The sequence below is a fragment of the Chelonia mydas genome, chromosome 9, assembly GCF_015237465.2.
Source record: "Chelonia mydas isolate rCheMyd1 chromosome 9, rCheMyd1.pri.v2, whole genome shotgun sequence".
NCBI classification, from domain to species: Eukaryota; Metazoa; Chordata; order Testudines; family Cheloniidae; genus Chelonia; species Chelonia mydas.
Window position 1 is genome coordinate 101,351,043 of NC_057855.1, and position 24,499 is coordinate 101,375,541.

General features: G+C 44.7%; 1 protein-coding gene across 4 annotated transcripts in view; it reads left to right on the top strand.

Annotated features, from left to right (window-relative positions):
- The window catches only part of TAF1 (TATA-box binding protein associated factor 1), a 140,178-nt gene that overhangs the window by 2,182 nt on the left and 113,497 nt on the right, over positions 1-24,499 (top strand). For all 4 annotated transcript variants that reach the window (XM_037909739.2, XM_037909740.2, XM_037909742.2 and 1 more), the window contains exons 3-5: positions 2,704-2,820; positions 4,222-4,335; positions 5,620-5,861. In XM_037909739.2, coding sequence (XP_037765667.1) covers positions 2,704-2,820; positions 4,222-4,335; positions 5,620-5,861 — 473 coding nt within the window. The remainder of the gene's footprint in view (positions 1-2,703; positions 2,821-4,221; positions 4,336-5,619; positions 5,862-24,499) is intronic.

A 24,499-nucleotide genomic window follows, 5' to 3' on the forward strand; every position in this document is an offset into this window, starting at 1 on the left:
CTGGGAGCTACGTCTCTCATGGAGGTGGGTTTTTCTAGAGCTCTGGGAGAGCTCTCTGCCAACGCTGTGCCGCAACTGCACAAGCCATGTTAAAACGCTGTTGCGGTAGCGCTTTAACGTTGCCGGTGTAGACTAGCTCATAGCTACTGCCTCTTGCGGAGGCAAGCATTATTAAGCCGATGGGAGATCTCTCTCCCGTCAGCTTAGAGCAGCGGTTCTCACTCCGCGGTCGCATGTGGCCCAATTAGCACAGAGCTGTGGCCCAGCTTAGCTATATTTTAAAGTCTGTCTGTGTGCCCGGGGTCCCGGGTTCCCAGCTGCGCAGTATGGGAGTGTCTGGGCTGCCCTGGTTCGACGGGTTTGGGGTCCGGGCTGCCCTGGAAGGGTCGGGGTCCGGACTGCTGGCCCGCCCAGTGTGGCGGCGGTCGGGGAAGCCACTTGGCCCCACAAGCTCTGCAGTCCGAGTCGGGCTGGCTGGCAGCCAGCCTCCCTGTGCAGCAAGAGTCGGGGCCCACAGTGTGTAATCAGTTGAGAACCACTGGCTTAGAGTGTCTCCACCATAAGTGCTAGAGCTAAGTGCTGTAGTGTAGATGTACCTGAGTTAGTTCCCCAGACCTGAAGAAGAATTTTGTGTAAGCTTGAAAGCTTGTCTCTCTCTAGAAATTGGTCCAGTAAAATGTTGCCTCACCCACCTTGTCTGTCTAGTATCCTGGGACCAGTGTAGCTAAACAACATTGTGTACTGCAATCTACTGTAATACAAATAAAGGACAGAAATAGCACTGGTTCTGAGAATGCTTGAAATGTCTTTTTCTCACTGAGTGATGCTCAGTGCAGCAGTAACTTTAATAAGAAAAGAAATAATTCTTTCTTTAAATATTTCTTTAATAAGAAAAGAAATAATTAACATAAGGGCCAGAGTCTACCCTGCCAATATCTTTGTACAAACCTCATCTTATCATTAGACAATTTGCTGTAGTTCAAGGTTAAGGTATTGCCCTAGCTTTGTAAACTTGGGTAAATCTCACTGCCAAATTGCTTTCCATTGCCTTTATACATGTTGTCTATAGATTGTCTGCTCATAGGGCCAGGGATCCCTGCCTTTATACCTATCTGTAAAGTTCCCCGCTCACTGTTTGTGGGATTTAATTTTGTTTAATACAAAAAACTTATGTTAAAAGAATATGAAGGTTGCAAAGTCAAGTGTTTGAAAGTTGAAATGCTAGAATTAAGGATGCCTGTTCAGTCTTAAGTCTGTCTCTTGTACATGAGCATTGTGGTGATTTTTAATGACGTGATCAGATATTTGTTTTTCTTTTCTGTACATGTTCCACTTTCCCCCAGGATGGAACAAAGCTCAGTGAATGAGGCAGTTGTTCAGTATTGCTTTCTATCATTCAATACCTGGCTCTGGGGCTTATTTATTGCACACTTTCCAAATGCTGCACTGAATATAGAATTATGAAATTCACTATGGGCTTTTCTGTACTGCTCATCACTGTAGTGGTTAGTATCTCACAAATGGTAACAGACCCAATTTTGGGTGGAGATTGTCCTTTCTCTTCCTAGTCATCTGCCTTATTCTCTATACCCCTTTCAACTTCAAGAGCAAGTGAAGCTGGTGTCCTACTGACACAGCATCATTCCCTACACAGCCCTCGTTCGTGCCCCGAGCACCCTCCATGCTAAATGAGTTGGGAATTGTGTGGAAAAAGTGATCATGTAATTAAAGACTGTATTGTGCATATACAGAAGGGGGCAACATCAAGGTTTTGAGAGCAGCCTTAGTTCTGGCATTTCTTTACTTTCATGAGCTTGACTTTTGCAACCTCACTAACATTCTTTTAAGAGTTCTTAATTTAATTTAATTTATTTTTGGAAAAGATGTGAAAACAAATTATTTGCAACTATAGCAACACTCCATCATGCATTATCACCCGGGTGTGAATCATCACTCAGACTGCAGCATAGATTCCTTGACTGCAGTTTAATTATATTAGCTGCCAGCAGTAGAAGGCTGTTCATAGGAGTGTACGTAACACAATGAAACAGTGAGTTATTTATAAATGAGTAGACTTATTTTACAGACAGCATAGCAAAGGACAAAGATATGATACGTTATTTCTGAGAGGCAGTGTGGTAGTCAATAGGATTTGTTTTTGCAATAGTAATTATATTCCCAGCTTCTGTAACCCCCAATGGGATATGGTGCTTTGCTTGATACAGTTGTGAAAGTACAGAATTACGAACGTTCATCAGTAGAAGACATTCATTTAGGACTCATGGTCTGGTTCCCAGGCGGTGTACTTACCTCTGGGTCAAAGGGCCTGTCTCAGCAGCTTGTTACTCTGCCAAATCTGAACAGATTTTCATGAGACTGGCACTTCCCTGACCCCAATGATCCACCTTCCAGATTTCAAAGTCTTGCTGCAAACCATGAAGGTGTTGGAGCTCTTGGGAGCAGGGGAAGGGAAGAAAGACCAGACCTTTTTAGAATAGAAAACATTAGGTAACCTTAATACAGGGATTGTATTTGTTCCTCCAGTAAAATAGAGTATAGAAGAGGGTGGAAAGAAGTTACAGCAGGAAGGAGGGGGTAGGCGGGTGGAGAAGTCAGGATAGACTAAGATGGGATGAGGTAAGATGTGGTGAGTACATGTTGGGATATGATTTTGTTGTATGACAAGTCTTTCCTCCTCCTCAGGCTGGGTTAAGAGCACAGAGGATGCTGTTGATTACTCAGATATTAATGAGGTGGCTGAAGATGAGAGTCGCAGATTCAGGCAGGCAATGGGCACCCTTCAGCCAATTCGAAGACCAGGTAATTGGCGGTGGTAGGAGTACACGTAGACAAAATGATTAACAGTTAATGGTACGTCTCTGTGCGGCGGATTGGCTTTTGGTGCTGTTGTTGAGAGTGATCTTTCTGTAATCATCGTTTTCCTGCCATGTTCTTTGCCTGCTTCACGAACCTCATGTAAGCCAGTGGGGCAAATAAATGGCCCAGACATCAAATAATGTACACGAGGGTGGTGAAATTTCCGTCCCTTTCTTTAGGGGCTGGGTTTATTTTTCTGAAGCAAAACAGCTCATCATAATTTCTATAGATAAACCAGATTGTTTTCCCTGACCCAGGGTCTCCTGCAATATCCTACCTCCTTCTCGCAGGTGTTCCTGTAAACTGAGTTGTTGGTTTGATCTAAGGACAGGGTAGGCCACAGGCTGTTACATGATTCCTGGTCTCAGACCTATCTCCTGGGGGGAAATCAGTTAGTCACAGGAGGGGGCTAAGGCCCATTCCCTTGAAGGATTATCCGAACCAATGACACCCCTCCTCTGTTTCTCCCCATCTCCCTTCCCTAGCATTCTGTTTAATGGCAGCTGCTCATGAGGAGGCATCTTCATCCAAGTTCTACCACGACTTTCACTGGTTATAAGGAGGGGTGAGGCTGGCCTTTATGCTTCTCCAATGAGGACTAATATAGGAGATCCCTGTCTGTAGGATACAGAATTGTAAACATCTGCAGTTTTTTTTTCCCCTGTGTTATTGCTAGTGCAATTGATGAATCTGCTGCCTGTCTCCTAAAGGAACTTTCCACCTCCTCTCCTGTCAGTCAGGAGCAGGAAATTAGGAATGTTGCAGTAATCTAGGGTTTCTGCTCTGAATTTTCTTGTTTCTCTCGTCAGTTTTCCTGCTCCCCTACTCATCCACATTTTAAGCCCTGATTTTGTAAGCCGTTGAGTGCAGGGAAACCACAGTTGGGGCAGCTTTGGGTGATCTATTTGAGAAACTGGAAAGGTATTTGTAATAAGTTAATGCTGAGACAGGGTCCTTTCTGTGGTTTGGGATGGAGGTGAGATACCCTAGTTGTGGTATTGGGGAAGGAGTGTCTGGGTATCCTTGAAAGTGGATTTTTTTTATTATTATTATTTTTTTTAATAAAGATAAATAAGTTAATGGAGGATAGGTCCATCAACGGCTGTTAGCCAAAATGGTAAGGGATGCAACCTCAGGTACTGGATGTCCCTAAACGCCAAGTGCCAAAGCTGGGACTGGATGACTGGGAATGGATTACTTGATGATTGCCCTGTTCCATTCATTCCCTCTGAAGCATCTGGCACTGGCCACTGCCAGAGACACGATACTGGGCTGAATGGACCATTGGTCTGATCCAGTATGGTCACATGTTCTGAAGGTGATTGTCTCCTTTTGACTGGTTAGATGAAGATGAGGATGATTATGATGCCGACTGCGAAGATATTGATTCTAAGCTGATGCCGCCGCCGCCTCCACCTCCGGTAAAGAGAGACGATGAAAAAGATGCAACAGCCCCTGGTGAGTAAGGACTCTCATCCTCTATCTGAAACTTGTGGGAAGAATCTAGGAGTTTTGGGATGACAGGATGTGACAAATCAAGGATTCAAGCATTTCTGTGCAGTGGCTTTATACTGTAGCATGTTTGGGATCTTGTCAAAGATCCGTCCTGCAGACTGGATCTGAAGGCCAATTATGCAAAGAAGTAGCGCTGCTTAGGGGTAACTGGCTTTTATATAAAATATAGAGTAAAAGATGTTAACACTTTCAACAGTAACGTTAAGATGCATAATCAAACCAACCTGTGACGTTCACCTGCTTCTCTGTTTTGCCTTCTCCCAGCGGGGACTGTGAGTTGCAGAGGTGATCTAGGGATGCACTGAAAGGCTGAACTGGAACAGGAATCAATAACTATAAAACATGGAGGCTTAGGGCATGGCTACACTTGCAGATGTAGAGCTCTGGGAGTTAAACCAGCCTTCGGAGACCGCAGCAGGGAAAATGCTGCTGTGTGTTTACACTGTCAGATTCAAGCGCACTGGCTTGGCCACATAAGCAGCTCTTGCAACGCCACAAAGAGCAGTGCATTGTGGTAGCTATCCCAGCGTTCAAGTGGCTGCAACATACTTTTCAAATGGCCGGGGGGGGGGGGGGGGGGGGGGCGGCGGCGGCGGCGTGTGGAGAGTGACAGGGAGTGTGTTGTGTGTATGTGGGGGGGGAGAGAGTGGGTTTTGGGGTGCTGAGTGTGTGTCAGCATACTGTCTTGTAAGTTCAGACAGCAGCAGACCCTCCCTTCCCCCCTCCCCTCTCTCTCACACACAGCATTCCACAGTAATGGTTGGTTTGTCCCAGAGCAGATAAGCAGCCGGATGTCAGAAATGGAGCTTTGAAAGGGGATATCTGCATTCCTACAGCCGAGTTCAAAACAGAGACAAGAGTGGCCACTTGACTTCAGGGAATTATGGGACGTTTCCGGAGGCCGATCACAGTGCAGTAATGCAACACCTCGGTCACACTGATGCCCAGGTGTTTCAGCCAGGGCGCAGCAAGCTTTATGCTTCTCGTGGAGGTGGATTACCAGGAGCACTCCAGCTGCAGAGTCCAGGCGCTCTAAGTGCCTTGCCAGTGTGGATGGGTGGGGAATGAGGGTGCCTGGGGCTGCTTTAATGCGCTCTAACTTGCAAGTGCAGCTAAGCCCTTAGATTCAGCATAATTTAAGATCAGGAAACAATGCTTGTGGAGTGCAGGGGTAGTGCTGGGGACCAAGAAAGGAAACTTGTTCATAAGATACTTGTTCTATTGTAGTATCTGAAGATGGAGATGGTATCATTCTGCCCTCCATCATTGCGCCGTCCTCTGCTACCTCTGAGAAGGCGGATTTCAGCAGTTCTTCTGATTCTGAGTCAGAGATGGGACCCCAAGATGCAAGGCAGGCAGAATCCAAGGAAGGGAAACTGACACTGCCTCTTGCAGGAATAATGCAGCGAGATGCCACCAAACAGCTGCCGAGTGTTACCGAGCTGTTCCCGGAATTCCGGCCCGGCAAGGTATTGTATGTGTTGGGGACAATGTCCAAGGGAAAATGATGGAAACTCCGTCACTTGGGGCACTTAAGACTGGAAAAAAAGCCATCTTAGTAAATGTGTGCTTGGTAGAGTGAAAGGGGCCAGGTGATTGTCATCTCCATCTCTGATTTCTCTGTGTCTGTTTACTGGCTGCCATCAGTGACTGCTTTCCATGGGAAGCTGGATAGTGCTTCTCCTGCTCTCAGGAGGTGTCTCTTAGAAAGAGTTTTTCATGTAAATCAGGTTCTGACGTATATGTTTTACCCTTCTATAGAGCTTTGGTGCACAGATTTCAAAGCACTTTATGAATGGGGAGAGAGTACCCTTCTCCAGATTACAGGTGAATCACTGAAGTTAGTCACAGCCTCATCCACTTGTTTGTCACCTTTTCTCACAAATGTCTCTGCTCCTTGTTCCCTAACTCAGGGATCTTTCTCCCTGAACTGATTCATTTTTAAATCCCTCCTCAAACCCAATGTGTCTGTGACTCCTATAAGAAATCAGCTGATAGTAACGGCTAGGATGAGATGAAGATGAGGGTGATTTTAAGTAGCAAACTGTTTGTAGTCCACATCTTATTAGGCTGTAAATTCCTAAAGGCAAGGGAGCATGTCTTTGTATAGCACCCAGCACAAGGAAGTCTTGATCTTGAGTGGGGCTGCTGGATGCTTTTCCAGTGTAAATGTTTACTAATAATAGTCACAAAAAAACTAGATGAAACACTTAAGTCATCTCCCAGGAGGAGCTGTAGGGTTGAGCCCTATTGTAAATTTGCTAATATCTTGTAAGTGCCTTGGAGCAGGGACTGTCTTTTTGTGTGTTTCTATGGTCCTTAGCACAGTGAGGCCCTGACCTGTGTAGGTGCTAACACAATACAAATAATAACTGTTTAATTGAGTTTTAAATGTGGCAAGAAACTGGGATTCCACCTCTGTCAGGAGACTGTTTTCCAGCCTTATACATCTCACTGTCAGGAAGATTTTCCTCAAATTAAATGCTAATTTTTTTTTCTTAATCTTGTCCCAATTTCTCCTACTTAAATCCCCTTTATTATAGGTGGAGCTATTAATGACAACAGTTATTAAAGTTTCCTAACTCTTCCTTTTACTACCCCTGTTTCCAGTTTAAAACTTTGCCAAACATCTACAGTTCATGTTGAAACTTTCCATTCTTGGTCTCTGCCACAAGTTAAATTTTTCTGGAGAGTGTTAATAAAAATGATGTAGCTATTTTGGAGAACAAGATTGGCAGGTGTATTATTCCTCTACTGTTAACCAAGTTTTTCAACCATTTTTTGAAGAGCACTAGCACCTTAGGGGTTTGCAGCAGGATCTTGAAATTTGGCAGGGGAATAGTGTAGAAGTAGAGTAGACTGTCGGTCCTTCATCAGTTGAGACTGAGCCAATCACAACACGTCTTCCAATCTTCTCTCGCTCTGGCCATCCTTCGCCATGGTTGTCCATATCTCCTTGTTAGGAAGTCATCCCATCTCTTTTGGAGGCTGACTGCATGGCCGTTTCTGTTCTCGCGGATACCACTCGGATATAGCTGCAGTCCATCTGTTGTCGCTGAGTTGTCCCGTCCACTGCATTTTGCTGAGCCTGCTTTCAACAACGTCTCGCACTCCAGACTGCTGCCTAATTATTTCATTGGGGTTGTGATCACGGAGCGAAATGCCCAAAAATATTCGTTCCATTGCCCTCTGTGTGACAGACAGTTGATGTTCTTCAGTCTTTGTCAGTGACCATGTTTCGCTGCCATATAACATTGCTGGAAGCACGGTCGAGTTAAAAAGATTCGCACGAGTTGTTTTGCTGATCTTTCCTTGGAGGATGTCCTTGATGTCATTGAATAGCACCATCCAGCTTTTTTTTCTGTGTGACAGTTTGCCTTTCTGATTGTGGCGCATGTTGACTTCCTAACCGAAATAAACATATTTATCAACCTTTTGGATCTGCTCTCCTCCAAGAGTTATTTGGGTTCTTGGCAGAATATCTGATCTCATGTATTTTGTTTTCGACCAGTTCATTTTTAATCTGACTTGACTACTTTTCGGCTTCAGTTCTTTGAGCATTCTCTCAAGCTGGGCTGTATTTTCAGCTGTCAGCACTATGTCATCTGCGAACCTGAGATGGTTTAGCCGCTCGCTGTTGATATTAATCCCGCCTTTCAAGTCTGCTTATCGACAAAACAATTCAAGACAGGCTGTGAATAGTTTTGGTGAAACTGTATCTCCTTGTTTCACACCTTTCTCAATGGGGATTCGGAGGGGAGTATCGAAAAGCGATATGTGCGTGCTGCAGCCAGAGTTCACTTCCTTTAGTAATGTGATATATTTTGCGGTGATGCCCTGTTCTGAAAGTGCTTCAAGAATGGTGTTAGTCTCTACGCTGTTGAACGCCTTCTCGTAGTCCACGAAGGCAATACACAAAGGGAACTTGTATTCCCTTGAACGCTCTAGTAGTTGGTTTAGAGTGAAGATGTGGTCTACCATGCTGTAATTCCTTCGAAAGCCGGCCTGCTCTCTAGGTAGCTGTTCATCCAGGTTTCGCGACAGTCGATTTGTTGTTATTTTAGTGAACAACTTATAGATATGCGAAAGCAGGCAGATCTGGCGATAGTTCTTTAGATTTTCTCGATTGCCTTTCTTATGCAGCAAGATGATATTGTACTCTTTCCAACTGGACGGTATCTTCTGGATTTCCAGGTAGTGGCTGAACCTTTGGGTGAGAGCTTTCCAAAGTTCCTGACCTCCCGCCTTAAGCACTTCTGCTGTCAGACCGTCCTTGCCTGGAGCCTTCCCCTTTTTATAGACCCTGAGGTTAAATGTGGTTTTTTTTTGTTTGTTTGTTTTTTGGTCCTTGTGAAAATCCATCTAGATTAGTTATAAATCACAGAAAATGATTATTTGCACATGTACAGTAGAATTTGTTAGAGGCTTATTTCAAATGCTGTATGGTAGAGCCCTGTGCAGGACTCTTTTTTAATACTGCTCCTGTCTTGCGTGCAAGTCCCACTCCCGCAATCTTTCTTGCATTTTTATCCTGCTTCCACCTTAGATCTCTCAAGAGAGACAAATTCCACCATAAAAAGAACAGGAGTACTTGTGGCACCTTAGAGACTAACAAATTTATTTGAGCATAAGCTTTCGTGAGCTACAGCTCACTTCATCGGATGCATACAGTGGAGAATACAGTGGGGAGATTTATATACACAGAGAACATGCAACAATGGGTGTTACCATACAGACTGTGACAAGAGTGATCAGGAAAGGTGAGCTATTACCAGCAGGAGAGCGGGGGGAGGGGGGAACCTTTTGTACCGATAATCAAGGTGGGCCATTTCCAGCAGTTGACAAGAACAGTAGGGGGGGTGTCAAGGTTCCTTCCCCACTCTGAACTCTAGGGTACAGATGTGGGGACCTGTATGAAAACCCCCCTAAGCTTATTTTTACTAGCTTAGGTTAAAACTTCCCCAAGGTACAAACTATTTTACCTTTTGGCCTTAGACACTTGGTGGTGGCAGCAATAAAGTCCAACAAATATATAACAGGGAAAGAGCCCGCTTGGAAATGTCTTTCCCCCCAGAATCGTCCTAAACCCTACACCCCCTTTCCTGGGGAAGGCTTGATAAAAATCCTCACCAATTTGCATAGGTGAACACAGACCCAAACCCTTGGATCTTAAGAACAATGAAAAAGCGATCAGGTTCTGAAAAGAAGAATTTTAATTGAAGAAAAATTAAAAGAATCATCTCTGTAAAATCAGGATGCTAAATACCTTACAGGGTAATCAGATTAAAAACATAGAGAATCCCTCTAGGCAAAACCTTAAGTTACAAAAAGACACAAAAACAGGAATATCCATTCCATTCAGCACAACTTATTTTATCAGCCATTTAAACAAAACGGAATCTAACGCATATCTAGCTAGATTACTTTCCTTTTCTGTTCCTGGCAAAAGCATCACACAGATAGAGAGAACCTTTGTTTCTCCCTCCCCCTCCAGCTTTGAAAGTATCTTGTCTCCTCACTGGTCATTTTGGTCAGGTGCCAGCGAGGTTATCCTAGCTTCTTAACCCTTTACAGGTGAAAGGGTTTTTCCTCTGGCCAGGAAGGATTTTAAAGGTGTTTGCCCTTCCCTTTATATTTGTGACAGGGGGAAATAAAAATATTCCACCGTGCTATTAAAAAAACCAACCAACCCACAGTTGGTTAATATATTTTTTTATATATATAAACAGAATTCAGACACAATTTTTACTACTAAAAGAATAGAACAAATCTTATTTAAACTGTGTAAAAATACTTTGTCTGTTAGACATGAAATCTTTCTATCCCTCACTTAAATTTAAGTTTTACAATTTTTAACGTGTTTTCCAACTAATTACCACAGTCTGTCTGTCTTCTTCCCCCCTGCCCCCAATCCCGCCCCCAACAAAGTACGTTTTACCTGCTCCTGCTATTATGGCAACATGTCTGAGTTACTACAGAGAATTCTTTCCTGGGTATCTGGCTGGTGAATCCTACCCACATGCTCAGGGTTCAGCTGATCGCCATATTTGGGGTCGGGAAGGAATTTTCCTCCAGGGCAGATTGGAAGAGGCCTTGGGGTTTTTTTTGCGTTCCTCTGTAGCATGGGGCACGGGTCACTTGCTGGAGGATTCTCTGCACCTTGAAGTCTTTAAACCATGATTTGAGGACTTCAATAGCTCAGACATAGGTGAGAGGTTTATTGCAGGAGTGGGTGGGTGAGATTCTGTGGCCTGCATTGTGCAGGAGGTCAGACTAGATGATGATAATGGTCCCTTTTGACCTTAATATCTATGAATCTATGTCCTGTAGGACCTTTGGGATCCCAATTCTGCTGCAGGGCTCTGCTGTATGGCTTCATCAAAATACCATATGTGCCCTGGGGAAGGTGCACTGGCCTGGAAGCCAAAACACTATGAACCTCAACTCTTCTGTTGACTAGTCTGTTTAGATTGTAAGCTCTTCAGGGCAGAGATCGTCTACTATTATGTTTGTACAGGACCTAGCTTAATGAAGCCCTGTTCTTGGTTGGGCCCTAGGCACTACCATAATAAACATGATTAATAATAATGGTGGTGATAATTCTGTGCATTTCACAAGCCATATTACTGAGCAAGGCCTCACATCCTTACCCTGGGAGGCAAGCAAGCACTCATATTTTACTGAAGGAGTAACTGAAATGTCTGTCCGGGCTAGAAATAGAACTCATGTCTCAGATATGGCAGGCTCAGGTCATAACCAGTTAGCCACATTGCCTCTCAGAAAGAACCTGCTAAATGTATGTTTAGGTATGTAGTCTGTTGCTATTTCTCCATATGTAACCCATTGTTCAGGGGTTGTCTGCCACTAGTCTTGTCTGGTTTACAGAAGATAGCAACTTACTGCTGCTGTCAGCTAACAATAGAATTGTAGACTGGAATGGATCTCGAGAGGTCATCTAGTTCAGTCTCCTGCACTCAAGACAGGACTAAGTATTGTCTAGACCATCCCTGACAGGCGTTAGTCTACCCTGCTCTTAAAAATCTATAATGATGGAGATTCCACAAACTCCCTGGGCAATTTATCCCAATGCTTAACCACCCTGACAGTAAGTTTTTCCTAATGTCCAACTTAAATCACCCTTGCTGCAATTTAAGCCCATTGCTTCTTGTCCTATCCTCAGAGGTTAAGAAGAACAGTTTTTCTCTCTCCTTCTTGTAGTAACCTACTATGTACTTGAAAACTGTTATCATGTCCCCTCTGTCTTCTCTTTTCCAGACTAAACAAACCCAGTGTTTTCAATCTTCCCTCATAGGTAGGGCCTTACCAAATTCACAGTACATTATGGTAAATTTCACTGCCATAGGATTTGAAAATTGGTAAATTTCATGTTTTCAGATGTTTAAATCTGAAATTTCACAGTGTTGTAACTCTAGGTGTCCCGACCCAAAAGGGGATTGTGGAGGGGTCGCAGACCTGTCGTAGCGGGGTCACAGGATTGCCACCCACACTTCTGTGCTGCCTTCAGAGCTGGACTCTGAAGGCAGCAATGAGGAGCTTTCTGCAGCCGCAGGAGGTTCCCAGAGGTGGAGGTGGGTCTGAGCTCCTCCTGAGTGTGGCTGTGCAGGGGATGGATAAGTCCTGTCCCTCCCCAGCCCAGCCAGAGCTAGGAGCCCCCTGGCTGGAGCATTCCTAGCAGTAGGGGGAGATCAGATTTCATGGGGAGGGCTTATTTCGCGGTCTGTGATGTGTTTTTAATGGCTGTGAAATTGGTAGGGCCCTACTCATAGGTCATTTGTACATGTCTTTCCTGAAATGCGGTGCCCAGAAGTGGGCACAATACTCCAGCTGAGGCCTAATCAGCATGGAGTAGAGCGGAAGAATTACTGCTCGTGTCTTGCTTATAACACTCCTGCTAATACTGACCAGAATGATGTTTGTGTTTTGGCAATGGTGTTATGCTATTGACTTATATTTAGCTTGTGATCCACTATGAACCTCAGATCCTTTTCTGCAGTACTCCTTGCTAGGCAGTCATTTCCCATTTTGTATGTGTGCAACTGATTGTTCCTTCCTAAGTCCAGTACTTTGCATTTGTCCTTATCGAATTTCATCCTATTTTACTTAAGACCATTTCTCCAGTTTGTCCAGATTGTTTTGAATGTAAATCCTGTCCTCCAAAGCACTTACAACCATTCCCAGCTTGGCATCGTCTGCAAACTTTATAAGTGTACTCTCTATACCATTATCTAAATCAGTGGTCTCCAAACTTTTTATGCCCAAGATCACATTTTTGAATCTAAGGGTAACCCAGGGTCTACCACGCCCCTTCCCCGAGGCCCCTCCCCCTCCCCAAAACCCCACCCCGCTCACTCTATCTCCTCCCCCCTCTCCGTTGCTCGCTCTCCCCCACCCTCACCCTCACTCACTTTCACCGGGCTGGGGTTTGGGAGTGGGTGCGGGCTCTGGGCTGGGGCTAAGGGGTTCGCAGTGTGGGAGGGGGCTCTGGGCTGAGCCTGGAGCAGGGCTTTGGGATGCAGGGGTGAGGGGTGTAAGCTCTAGGAGGGAGTTTGGGTGCAGGAAGGGACTCCGGGCTGGGGCAGAGTGTTGGGGTTCAGGGTGCGGGCTCTGGGAGGGAGGTCAGGGCTGGAGCAGGGGTTGGGGTGCAGAAGGGGGTATGGGGTGCTGGCTCTGGGAGGGGGCTCAGGGCTGGGGTGCAGGAGGGGGTTTGGGGTGCTGGCTCCGGGAGGGGGCTCAGGGTGGGGTTTGGGGTGCACGAGGGGGTATAGGGTGCTGGCTCCAGGACTGGGGCTCAGGGATGGGGGTGCGGCCTCCTGCTGGGCAGCACTTACCTCTGGCGGCTCCCGGTCGGCAGCGGGTGCAACGAGGCTAAGGCAGGCTCCCTGCCTACCCCAGCCCCACACCGCTCTCGTAAGGGGCCATCCTGCCCCTGGGGAGGTGTGGGGGGTATGTGGCTCCGTGCACCGCCCCTCTCTGTAGGCTCCGCCCATGCAGCTCTCCCGGCCAATGGGAGCGTGTGGAGGGAGACCCCTGCCCCCTGGGGCTGCACTGGCCGCTTCCGGGAGCGGCTTGGGGTCAGGGTAGGCAGGGAGTCTATGCTGTGCTGCTGGTAATTGCGATCAACTGGGAGATCCTCTAGTATCGACGATTGCGATCAACTGGTTGGTGACCACTGATCTAAATGATTGATCAAGATATTGAACAGAACCGGATCCAGAACTGATCCTTGTGGGACCCCATTCGATATACCCTTCCAGCTTGACTGTGAACCACTGATAACTGGTTGGAAAACTGTTTCCAGTAAGTAGTTATGTACCCACCTTATAGTATGTCCATCTAGGTTGTATTTCCCTAGTTTGTTTATGAGAAGGTCATACAAGACCGTATCCAAAGCTTTACTAAAGTTAAGGTATACTACATTTACTGCTTCCCCCCATCCACAAGGCTTGTTACTCTGTCAAAGAAAGCTATTAGGTTGGTTTGACAGGATTTGTTCCTGACAAATCCATGCTGGCTGTTATTTATTACCTTATTATCTTTTAGGTGATTGCTTAATTATTTGCTTCATTATCTTTCTGGGTACAGAAGTTAAGCTGACTGGTTTGTAATTCCCTGGGTTGTCCTTATTTCCCTTTTTAGAGATAGGCACTATATTTGCCCTTTTCCAGTCTTCTGGAATCTCTCCTGTTTTCCATGATTTTTAGAGGATCATTGCTAATGGCTCAGATATCTCCTCAATCAGCTCCTTGTGTGTTCTAGGACTGTAATTACTCCATCAGCTGAAGTGGTAGAGGTCTGTGCTACAGTGCTTAAGGTTCTTGGTTCAAATCCTGATGATGATGATCTGTGGAGGGTAGTTACAGCTGTACATGACAGACATTTTTCACTTAAAAAAAAAAAAATTGAAATTACAATTCTAACCCTATCTTAAAGACTTCAGAGTCATAGAATTTAAGTCCAGAAGAGACCACAAGATCATCTAGTCTGAGCTGTAATCAAGCCCTCTATATCACAAGCACAGGAGAGAGAATGCTTGGTGCTACCTCAGAGCACCGTCGCACAGCGTCCAATGTCTCACCTCCAGCTGTGGCCATCTCTGATGCTTCAGCGGAAGGGGACAACCCTCCCCCCCACTACTTTGGAGGGGGATTCTTCCTGACCCCTGCAGGTAACTGGCGGAGGCCCTAAAGCATGAGATTTTAGGAACATTTGACATGAACCAGAAGGGACGCTCCAGGCAACTTATCCTTCCTGTCATATGATAGGTCCCCCCCATTGTCCTGACCATACTGCTAGCTCTTTGATGCCTTTGTTCCAGTTTAAATTAATCTTTTCATGAACATGGGTGGCCAGAATTGTACACAGTATTCCAAATGAGGTCTTACCAATGCCTTGTGCAATGGCATTAATACTTTATCTCTCCTGGAAATGTCTAGCCTAACATGTCCTAGGATTGCATTTGCCTTTTGTGCAGCTGCATTGTATTAGTGATTCATAGTCCTCCTATGATCGACCAAAACACCCAGGCTTCTCTCCTTTTCTGTTGCTTCCAGCTGATGAGTCCCACAGTGTAAATTCTTATTATTAGACCCTAAGTGCAGGATTGTGCACTTAGTACTATTCATCCAGTTGTTCCTGTACATATTTCGATCCTCCTGTGTATTGACAGTATCTTCCCACTCTGTACCATCAGCAAATTTAATTAGAATGCCTACTTTTTGTGATGTTATTAATGCAAATATTAAATAAGATTCGTCCTGAGACTGATTCTTGAGGAATTCCATTAGGAACCTCCCTCTAGTTCCACAGTGTACCTCTTAACACAACCTGTTGCCTCCTCCCCTTTAGCCAGTTTCTTATCCACCTTACAATTCTTGTACTAATCCCCATTTTCTCTAGTTAAATATTTTCCCATGTGATATTATGTCAAATGCTTTACCGAAGTCCAAGTGTATTAGATCTGCTACATTTCCCCTATGTAAAAAAAATCAGTTATTTTCTTAAAGAAGAATATTAGTCTGATAGGATCTACCTTTGGTAAACCCATGTTGCACTGAATCCTGTTTTCCATTTACCTCAGTGAATTTAATTATTCTTTGCTTCAAAATTTGTTCTAACGCCTTGCATGCTGCTGAGGTCAGACTAACAGGTCTGTTACTGCCTGGATCACCTGTTTCTCCCCCCCTCTTAAATATAGGTCTGACGTTAGCTATTAGGGTGATGTCATGGTAGGGGTCTACTACAGACCACCTAACCAGGGAGAATAGGTGGATGAGGTCTTTTTTTAAACAGCTAACAAAATCATCCAAAGCGCAGGACTTGCTGGTGATGCGGAACTTCAATTACCCAGACATCTGTTGGGAAAACAACACAGCAGGGCACAGATTATCAAATACGTTCTTGGAATGTATTGGAGACCATTTTTATTTCAGAAAGTGGAGACACCTACAGGGGAGAGGCTGTTCTAGATTTGATTTTGACAAATAGGGATGAACTGGTTGAGGATTTGAAAGTGGAAGGCAGCTTGGGTGAAAGTGATCATGAAATGATAGAGTTCATGATTCTGAGGCATGGTAGGAGGGAGAACAGCACAATAAAGACAATGGATTTCAAGAAGGACAAGAATCAATTGGCTTAAATTGCAGCAGGGGAGGTTTAGGTTGGACTTAGGAAAAGCTTCCTAACTGTCAGGGTGGTTAAGCACTGGAATAAATTGCCTAGGGAGGTTGTGGAATCTCCATCATGGGAGACTTTTAAGAGCAGGTTAGACAAACACCTGTCAGGGATTGTCTAGATAATTAGTCCTGCCATGAGTGCAGGGGTTTGGACTAGATGACCTCTCGAAGTCCCTTCCAGTTCTCTGATTCTATTCTTTAATCATTTTGGTACCACCCCCGAATAGATATATAGATGCATTAAAAATCCTTGCTATTGGACTAGAAATCTCATGTATCCATTCTTTCAGTATTCTGGGAGAGAAATTATTCCATCTCCCTGATTTCAGTGCAATAAGCTCTTTAAGACTTTCTTTCATTTTAGATGTGGTGAATTCCCTTTATATATACTCATTTCGATCGGTCTTCATTCCCATGTTCTGTATTATCATTCATAGAATCATAGAATATCAGGGTTGGAAGGGACCTCAGGAGTTCATCTAGTCCAACCCCCTGCTCAAAGCAGGACCGATCCCCAATTAAATCATCCCAGCCAGGGCTTTGTCAAGCCTGACCTTAAAAACTTCAAAGAAGGAGATTCCACCATCTCCCTAGGTAACGCATTCCAGTGTTTCACCACCCTCCTAGTGAAAAAGTTTTTCCTAATATCCAACCTAACCTCCCCCGCTGCAACTTGAGACCATTACTCCTTGTTCTGTCATCTGCTACCACTGAGAACAGTCTAGAGCCATCCTCTTAGGAACCCCCTTTCAGGTAGTTGAAAGCAGCTATCAAATCCCCCCTCATTCTTCTCTTCCGTAGACTAAACATCCCCAGTTCCCTCAGCCTCTCCTCACAAGTCATGTGTTCCAGTCCCCTAATCATTTTTGTTGCCCTCCGCTTTACTCTTTCCAATTTTTCCACATAGTTCTTGTAGTGTGGGGCCCAAAACTGGACACAGTACTCCAGATGAGGCCTCACCAGTGTCGAATAGAGGGGAACGATCACGTCCCTCGATCTGCTGGCAATGCCCCTACTTATACATCCCAAAATGCAATTGGCCTTCTTGGCAACAAGGGCACACTGTTGACTCATATCCAGCTTCTCATCCACTGTAACCCCTAAGTCCTTTTCTGCAGAACTGCTGCCTAGCCATTCGGTCCCTAGTCTGTAGTGGTGCATTGGATTCTTCCGTCCTAAGTGCAGGACTCTGCACTTGTCCTTGTTGAACCTAATCAGATTTCTTTTGGCCCAATCCTCCAATTTGTCTTGGGCCCTCTGTATCCTATCCCTACCCTCTAGCGTATTTACCTCTCCTCCCAGTTTGGTGTCATCTTCAAACTTGCTGAGGGTGCAATCCACACCATCCTCCAGATCGTTTATGAAGATATTGAACAAAACCGGCCCCAGGACCGACCCTTGGGGCACTCCGCTTGATACCGGCTGCCAACTAGACATGGAGCCATTGATCACTACTCGTTGAGCCCGACAATCTAGCAGCTTTCTCTCCACCTTATAGTCCATTCATCCAGCCCATACTTCTTTAACTTGCTGGCAAGAATACTGTGGGAGACCATATCAAAAGCTTTGCTAAAGTCAAGGAACAACACGTCCACTGCTTTCCCTTCATCCACAGAACCAGTTATCTGGTCACAGAAGGCAATTAGATTAGTCAGGCATGACTTGCCCTTGGTGAATCCATGCTGACTGTTCCTGATCACTTTCCTCTCCTCGAAGTGCTTCAGAATTGATTCCTTGAGGACCTGCTCCATGATTTTTCCAGGGACTGAGGTGAGGCTGACTGGCCTGTAGTTCCCAGGATCCTCCTCCTTCCCTTTTTTAAAGATGGGCACTACATTAGCCTTTTTCATTCTTATTGAAAACTGAGGCAATGTATTCATTTACTGTTTGGGCCATTCCAATGTTATCTTTAATCCCCTCCCCATCTGCACTGCACAGCAACCCAACCTCATCCTGGCTTATTCTCTATTTATGTAACTAAAAACATCTTATTTTAATTTTCTTGGCAAGATCTAATTCAGCTTGATTTTCAGCAATTCTCACTTTATTTCTGCATGTTCTGACCTTCAAGGTGTAGCTTTCTTTGTTGATCTGTCCCTTTTCCCATTCTCTATAGGCTCTCTGCTTACGCCTAATAACCTTTTCGAGGTAAATATTCATCAATTTGGGTCCGGAGCCTTTCTCTGAAAGCTTTTTCCCCCCCTTGCTTGGGATGCAAGTTGCAGTGAGTTTTTGTACGCTTCATTTAAAGAAATTCCAGACCTCCTCCACATTTAAGTCCTTGAGCTCTTCAGTCCAGTTGACTTCTTGGAAGTCCTTCCCCTAATTTTCCAAATTTTGAAATAAAAAACCATAGTTGATGACCTGGTTTTAATTAATTTTAAACTGTATCAACTCATCACTTGATACAAGGTTTTTTTTTTAATATGATCAGCTCTTCTATGATGTTCTCACCAGTTACCAAAACCAAGTCTAAATTGCATCACCTCTTGTTGGCTCAGTGACTGATGAATAAAACTCATCTATCATGTCAAGTAGTAACTGGGAGCTACCATTATTGGAAGCATTTATTCTCCAGTCTGTATCTGGGAAGTTAGTCTCCTATTGTGACACAATTCCTGGTATCTATCCAAGTCCGACCTGGGGGTTCTATAGCAGACCCCCACGCTATTCTAGTAGAACCTCTTTTACAATTCTTCCCCAAAGTGATTTTGACCCAAATCAGTTCCGTTTTGTCCATGCTATCACTTGTTGTTTCTTTACACTTTACCACATCATTGATGTACGATGCTACCATACCACCTTTTCCCTTATCTCTATCCGACATAAGCAGCACATACGCTACAATACCTGTATTCCAGTCATGAGTGCTATTCCACCATGTTTCTATAATCCCTATGATATCCAGTTTGATGTCCTGCCCCAGTGGTTCCAGTTCCTCTGTTCTGTTGCCCAAACTCCTTGCATTCGTGTACAAGCATCTGTTTTTCCCTTCAAACTTAACAAGTTTCCTAGCCGGATTAGGTATAGTCCAAAGTCAGGTGCTCAAAAGTTAGGAAATTACATAATTTAAATTATCCATGCATTCATAGGGCCAGATTGTGACCCACTGTAAGTCTCCACAAAGGTCCATACGACGCGCCCTTACTTCCCTTTTATGGGCTACCTGTATTAGAGGAGAGCTGCCTTTGTGGGGCTGCTACTCGTGCTCCCACACAAGTGAGCAGAGACAAGGTAGAGCCTTGATTCTGCCTCCTTCCTTCCCAATGTTTATGTGCAGTGCAGCTGACCCTGGATGGAGGGGGGAGGTCATCTGTGCCAAGTATGGGGCTGGTACAGTTTACTTTGCTTCAGGAGCAGAGGGGAAACCAAAGACCAGATTGTGGCACTTACATGTGAGCCCTTACTTGAGGCCTGTGGCAAATTTACACCTTAATTCCTGTCCCCTTGTGCATATGCATTGTGATACCATCTTTGATTAGATGATCCCATATTTGCCACAGAACCTTTGCCTTACTTGGTTCCCATGGTAAATGAGACTCAGTGGATTAACTGGGACTGCATAATGAATATGGTGGTTGTCTATATGAGTCCTACTTATTTTGTTGCAGAAGTTGGACGGTTGCAGTGAATGATATAGGGAGACTGCTGGAAGAGAGAGAATGGGTTTGTAGTTAAGGTGGTTGACTTCAACCTAGCAGAACTGGGTTCTGTTCCTGGCTCTGCTACAGACTACCTATGGGCTGCTGCACAACTCACTCAGATAAATTTTTTGGGATATTAAACCTCATGGTTCAAGGCTTAAGACAAACTTTAACTTCTTAGAGATCAAGAAGAGACCTAATGCAGCGGTACAGATCATCCCCCACCTGCCTACTGTAGGGTTCTTGCCCCTTCCTCTGAATCTGGTGCTCCCTGCTGTCTGAGACTGGATCCTGGACTAGATGGACCCTAGGATCTGATTCAGTCTAGCAATTCCTGTGTTCTTATGTTTTGCAGGTGGTCACTAATTGTCATCTTCATTTTCTGGGTGCCCAACTTGGGACATCAGAACTTCGTGAAAATCAGGCCCCTGAGCACTCATGACTCTTTAAAAACAAAGCCACACAATTCTGTCTTCAGTTTAGGGTTTAGGTGGTGTGGAGTAAAGAAGTCATGGGATCTGTTGTGATAATTGGGCCTACAAAGGTACCCAAATTGCTAAGCTGTAAAAAGTATGTAAAAGTGAATAAGATGTTACAATAACACTGATGGGAAAAGGCATGAAAGGGAGACAGAATAACTGAATTTGTCTAAACAAAAAGGCCAGGTTGATATGATTCAAAGACTGTGTTGAAATTATGCTTGTTAAAAACAGGAGATGTGGAGCTGGAAGTGAATGAGCCAAAATTGGTATGCCTGATATTGGGCCTAATTGATGGACCAAATAATGAGGGGATGGGCTCCTCTGCCCATCACTCCCTTTTTGGGCCCATAAAAGAAAGATATTTTGAGTGTGTGGTGTAGGTGGAACAATAAGAACAACAGATGGAAAGAACAAACAAAGGCTCTTGGAGTGAGCTTCACCATTATGGCTGCCACACCACTGTTTCTTGGGATCCTGGGCCGCCTTCATCCTAATCCTTGAGGTGTCCTGAGTAGAGAGAGAGGGACCCAGATGACATCACAACCCCTACCAGCGCCAGCTGAATCCCAGATACTGTCGGGGATGAGAGTTATTACCATCTTAGATCCCAGCTGAGAGACGGTCAGACAAGGGGGATTTTCTTTCTAAGACTGGACTTTAGCGACAGCAGCAGCACCTCCAGCCCATCTCAACTAATTTCTTCTCCTTTCCCCAAAAGCGCAGCATTAGATCCCATCTAAGAGACTGTCAAACAAGCAGGATTCTTTCCTTCTAAAAGCTGTCTACAGCTAAAGGGAAAGGGAGCAAAGGATGTTGTTAAAATGAAAGCCTTGCTTAAAATGTTAACTGTCCTTCTTTTCTGTATCTTTAATCAAAGGTTAAACAAAATGTAATGGTGTGTTTTCCATGGTGCTAAGCAGGCCTCTGTATATCAGGCCCTGGACCCTGTTTAACACTGTTTAATGTTGGACAGCGACTACGTCATTTGTTAACACCTTTAGCCCATTTATTCCATCTAAAAAAAAGAAAAGGAGTACTTGTGGCACCTTAGAGACTAACCAATTTATTTGAGCATAAGCTTTTGTGAGCTACAGCTCACTTCATCGGATGCATACTGTGGAAAGTGTAGACGATCTTTTTATACACACAAAGCATGAAAAAATACCTCCCCCCACAAACCCACTCTCCTGTTGGTAATAGTTTATCTAAAGTGACCACTCTCCTTACAATGTGTATGATAATCAAGGTGGGCCATTTCCAGCACAAATCCAGGGTTTAACAAGAACGTCTGGGTGGGGGAGGGGGAGAGATAGGAAAAAACAAGGGGAAATAGGTTACCTTGCATAATGACTTAGCCACTCCCAGTCTCTATTCAAGCCTAAGTTAATTATATCCAGTTTGCAAATGAATTCCAATTCAGCAGTCTCTTGCTGGAGTCTGGATTTGAAGTTTTTTTGTTGTAATATCGCAACTTTCATGTCTGTAATCGTGTGACCAGAGAGATTGAAGTGTTCTCCGACTGGTTTATGAATGTTGTAATTCTTGACATCTGATTTGTGTCCATTTATTCTTTTACGTAGAGACTGTCCAGTTTGACCAATGTACATGGCAGAGGGGCATTGCTGGCACATGATGGCATTATCACATTGGTGGATGTGCAGGTGAACGAGCCTCTGATAGTGTGACTGATGTTATTAGGCCCTGTGATTGGTGTCCCCTGAATAGATATGTGGGCACAGTTGGCAACGGGCTTTGTTGCAAGGATAGGTTCCTGGGTTAGTGGTTCTGTTGTGTGGTATGTGGTTGCTGGTGAGTATTTGCTTCAGGTTGGGGGGCTGTCTGTAGGCAAGGACTGGCCTGTCTCCCGAGATTTGTGAGAGCGTTGGGTCATCCTTCAGGATAGGTTGTAGATCCTTAATAATGTGTTGGAGGGGTTTTAGTTGGGGGCTGAAGGTGACGGCTAGTGGTGTTCTGTTATTTTCTTTGTTAGGCCTGTCCTGTAGTAGGTGAACTGGCTGGGAACTCTTCTGGCTCTATCAATCTGTTTCTTCACTTCCGCAGGTGGGTATTGTAGTTGTAAGAATGCTTGATAGAGATCTTGTAGGTGTTTGTCTCTGTCTGAGGGGTTGGAGCAAATGCGGTTGTATCGCAGAGCTTGGCTGTAGACGATGGATCGTGTGGTGTGGTCAGGGTGAAAGCTGGAGGCATGTAGGTAGGAATAGCGGTCAGTAGGTTTCCGGTATAGGGTGGTGTTTATGTGACCATCGTTTATTAGCACTGTAGTGTCCAGGAAGTGGATCTCTTGTGTGGACTGGACCAGGCTGAGGTTGATGGTGGGATGGAAATTGTTGAAATCATGGTGGAATTCCTCAAGGGCTTCTTTTCCATGGGTCCAGATGATGAAGACGTCATCAATATAGCGCAAGTAGAGTAGGGGCGTTAGGGGACGAGAGCTGAGGAAGCGTTGTTCTGTCAGCCATAAAAATGTTGGCATACCATGGGGCCATGCGGGTACCCATAGCAGTGCCGCTGATCTGAAGGTATACATTGCCCCAAATGTAAAATAGTTATGGGTAAGGTCAAAGTCACAAAGTTCAGCCACCAGGTTAGCCGTGACATTATCGGGGATAGTGTTCTTGACGGCTTGTAGTCCATCTTTGTGTGGAATGTTGGTGTAGAGGGCTTCTGCCGTCCATAGTGGCCAGGATGGTGTCATCAGGAAGATCACCGATGGATTGTAGTTTCCTCAGGAAGTCAGTGGTGTCTCGAAGATAGCTGGGAGTGCTGATAGCGTAGGGCCTGAGGAGGGAGTCTACATAGCCAGACAATCCTGCTGTCAGGGTGCCAATGCCTGAGATGATAGGGCGCCCAGGATTTGCAGGTTTATGGATCTTGGGTAGTAGATAGAATATCCCAGGTCAGGGTTCCAGGGGTGTGTCTGTGCGGATTTGATCTTGTGCTTTTTCAGGAAGTTTCTTGAGCAAATGCTGTAGTTTCTTTTGGTAACTCTCAGTGGGATCAGAGGGTAATGGCTTGTAGAAAGTGGTGTTGGAGAGCTGCCGAGCAGCCTCTTGTTCATATTCCGACCTATTCATGATGACGACAGCACCTCCTTTGTCAGCCTTTTTTATTATGTCAGAGTTGTTTTTAAGGCTGTGGATGGCATTGTGTTTTGCACGGCTGAGGTTATGGGGCAAGTGATGCTGCTTTTCCACAATTTCAGCCCGTGCATGTCGGCGGAAGAGCTCTATGTAGAAGTCCAGTCTATTGTTTCAACCTTCAGGAGGAGTCCACCCAGAATCCTTCTTTTTGTAGTCTTGGTAGGAAGGTCTCTGTGGGTTAGTATGTTGTTCAGAGGTGTGTTAGAAATATTCCTTGAGTCGGAGACGTCGAAAATAGGATTCTAGGTCACCACAGAACTGTATCATGTTCGTGGGGGTGGAGGGGCAGAAGGAGAGGCCCCGAGATAGGACAGTTGCTTCTGCTGGGCTAAGAGTATAGTTGGATAGGTTAACAATATTGCTGGGTGGGTTGGGGGAACCATTGCTGTGGCCCCTTGTGGCATGTAGTAGTTTAGAAAGTTTAGTGTCCTTTTTCTTTTGTAGAGAAGCAAAGTGTGTGTTGTAAATGGCTTGTCTAGTTTTAGTAAAGTCCAGCCACGAGGACGTTTGTGTGGAAGGTTATTTTTTTATGAGTGTCCAGTTTTGAGAGCTCATTCTTTATCTTTCCCTGTTTGCTGTAGAGGATGTTGATCAGGTGGTTCTGCAGTTTCTTTGAGAGCATGTGGCACAAGCTGTCAGCATAGTCTGTGTGGTATGTAGATTGTAATGGATTTTTTACCTTCAGTCCTTTTGGTACGATGTCCATCTGTTTGCATTTGGAAAGGAAGATGAAGTCTGTAAACATTCCATCTAAATTAATTCATCTGACCACACACTGAATAATAAGATAAAATATAATTGAACAGCTGCTCCATTCCCTGGGATCATTCATCCTGTGCACTGAATGAGGCGGGATTCCTGTGTATGTGATCGTACATCTTGTATCATAATGCATATGCACCAGGGAGCAGAGTTAAGGTTGAATGTACAACATTAATTCTATCACTCCTGAACTTTTGAGTGTTCAGCTTTGAAACTTTAACCTTCTTTTAATATTATTTGTGTGTAATATTATACATCAGCATTCTCCTTGGTTTTTACACACACCAGATATTTCTAGACTATTGTGTTTCTGCCTCCATAATAGTTGTCATTTAGAAAGGATTTACATGTTTAACTTTTTTTTT